This window comes from Pseudonaja textilis, chromosome 2 (genome assembly GCF_049901715.1).
Source record: "Pseudonaja textilis isolate UNSWEBS1 chromosome 2, rPseTex1.2, whole genome shotgun sequence".
Lineage (NCBI taxonomy): Eukaryota > Metazoa > Chordata > Lepidosauria > Squamata > Elapidae > Pseudonaja > Pseudonaja textilis.
In genome coordinates, this window is record NC_141991.1 from 125,647,181 (window position 1) to 125,649,774 (window position 2,594).

Sequence of the window (2,594 nt, forward strand, 5' to 3'; positions counted from 1 at the left end):
CTTTCCCCCAGGTGAGAGCTGGGAGGGAGGAGTGGCTCCGTTCTTGGTGGGTGAGAGCAACTGGGCAGGGTCTGTTTATGTATCAAGTGGACATATTCTGATTATGTTGGGAGATAAGGGGAGCTGGATGTGACCCCTCTGCAGCAATAAGGTGTGGTATGAGTTTGAGGGTGCTGAAAGAAAATGATATAGTGCCTGTAAAGCTCATCTTGCTCCCAACAATCTGTCAGTGGAAATAGATTTCCCCCATTTTTTAAGAAGAGTGTTGGGGATGGGAGATGGAATTGTTCTCAGGCAAGGCAGAGGAGGGTGTCCTATTTCAATGGTGTCGAGTAACAGAAGATATGGGAGACAAGGGAGAGGGCAGACATGGGGAACGTGACCTCAGTATTTAGTACCGAACTCGTGTTCTGCCCCATTGCACTCACCTCATTTTCCTGATCAGAAGATCTGTGGTAGCCCTGGTCTTAGACTGCTGCTTTTAAATGTGAGACCAGCTTGCAATAAGGCTAGCCTTATTCCTGATTTGATCCTTGAAGAGAAGGCTGATCTGACTTGTATAACTGAGACCTGGCTGGGCCCAGAGGGAGGTCTTCCTTTTGTAGAAATGTGCCCAATGGGTTATCGAGCATTGCACCAGTCTAGATCTCAGGGCCGGGGAGGAGGTGTGGCTGTTGTTATCAGAGAATCTCTAGTAACCTCCAGAGGCACTATTCAGCAAGTCCCCAGCTGTGAGACCCTTTTTCTTAGATTGGGCTCAAGGGATCAGGTGGGATTGCTGCTGCTATACCAGCCTCCCTGCTGCGTGGCAGCTTCCCTACCTGGGCTTCTGGACCTCGCCGCAGGGCTGGTGGTGGAATTCCCTGGGCTTATAGTTCTGGGGGATTTCAACCTGCCTTCTCTGGGGTTGGGGTCGGAGGTAGCCCGAGATTTTATAGAAACCATGACTTCCATGGGCCTGTCCCAGATTATCCAGAGCCTGACTAGTAATAGTGGTCACACTCCCGATTTGGTGTTCTTGTCAGAGCAGTGTCTATGTAACCTAGAATTGGTAGACTTGTCCTTGGTCCCTTTGTCATGGTCAGATCACAGTCTGGTGGCAATGAGTTTCTCAAAAGCTGCATCCCCTCCCCCCACAGGGAGGCAGGACCTATTACATTGGTCTGTCCCCATCGACTAATGGACCCAGATGGATTCCAGAAGGAGCTGGGGGTTATAACTGCAGATCTATTATGCAGTCCAGTTGAGCTCTTAGTCACTTTTTGGAATAGGAAGATGACTGAAGCTCTAAAGAGGATTGCACCCTTGCGACCTCTCTTCACCCATAGACTTCTCTGTGCCCCGTGGTATACAGAGAAATGGAGAGGAATGAAACACATGAGGAGACATCTAGAGTGCTGCTGGTGGAACACAGGAGATGAACTTGATTGAACACAAGTTCAAGGCCCACCTTGTGGTGATTTGTGAGATGAAGTGTAAATACTTCTCCACACTAATTGCATCTGCAGATAATCGCCCAGCAACCCCCTTTAGGGTGAGCTGTCTCCTCCTAGGTAAGGAGGAGATTGAGGTCCACCTGAAGGGGCACGCTGAGGAATTTGAGGATTTTCTGGAAGACAAAATCTCTCAACTTCATTCCCAGTTAGATGCCGGTGTGGTTGCTGATCTGGTGGAAGCTCCTGAGGCAGGTTCTTGCCCTGTTATCTGGGAATGTTTTGACCCTGATACTCCAGAGGAAATGGGCAGGATCCTAGGGAGTATGTGCACGAGCACCTGTATTTTAGACCTATGTCCTCCTGGCTTATGAAAGCTTCCCAGGAGGTGACAGGCAGGTGGATTCTGGTGGTGATTAATGCTTCTCTATAGGAAGGGACAGTGCCCCAGCACATTAAGGAGGCTGTGGTCTGCCCTCTTCTTAAGAAGCCATCGCTGGACTCCACCTGGTTGGATAATTTCCAACCTGTCTCCAATTTTCCCTTTTGGGGGAAGGTTGTTGAGAAGGTGGCCGTGTAGCAGCTCCAGAGGTTTCTGGATGAAATTGATTATCTTGACCTCTACCAGTGAGGATTCAGGCCTGGATTTGGGACAGCATTGGTCACACTTTTGGATGATCTCTGGTGGGAGCGGGATGGGGGTGGTGCATCCATCCTTGCTCTACTTGACTTCTTGGCAGCTTTTGATACCATTGACCATGGGATTCTCCTGGGAAGGCTTCAGGGGATGGGAGTGGGAGGCCTTGTGCTGTCTTGGTTCACTTCCTTCCTCTGCAGCCGCTCTCAGTCAGTGTTGATAGGAGAGGAAAGATTCAACCTTGCCCACTGCTTTATGGGATTCTGCAGGGCTCAGTACTCTGTCCACTCCAATTCAACATTTATATGAAGCCACTGGGTGAGATCACCCGTCACCATGGACTGAGGTATCACCAATATGCTGATGATACTCAGCTGTATGTTTTGGCCCATGGTGAGTTAAGTGTTGTTGTGTCCTCCCTCTCACAATGCCTAGAGGCTGTTAGGGGCTGGATGGGGAGCAATGGGTTGAAACTAAACCCTTGCAAGACTGAATGGCTTTGGGTTTGGGGTTTGTTGGTTCAG

General features: G+C 49.7%; 1 protein-coding gene across 1 annotated transcript; it reads left to right on the forward strand.

Moving 5' to 3' along the window:
• The first annotated feature begins 592 nt into the window (after positions 1-592).
• Positions 593-1,807, forward strand: LOC148127061 (uncharacterized). The gene is given in 3 exon segments (XM_087927683.1): positions 593-1,123; positions 1,126-1,371; positions 1,415-1,807. Coding segments are annotated over 3 exon segments (1,155 nt in total). The 5' UTR covers positions 593-607.
• Positions 1,808-2,594: the final 787 nt, after the last annotated feature.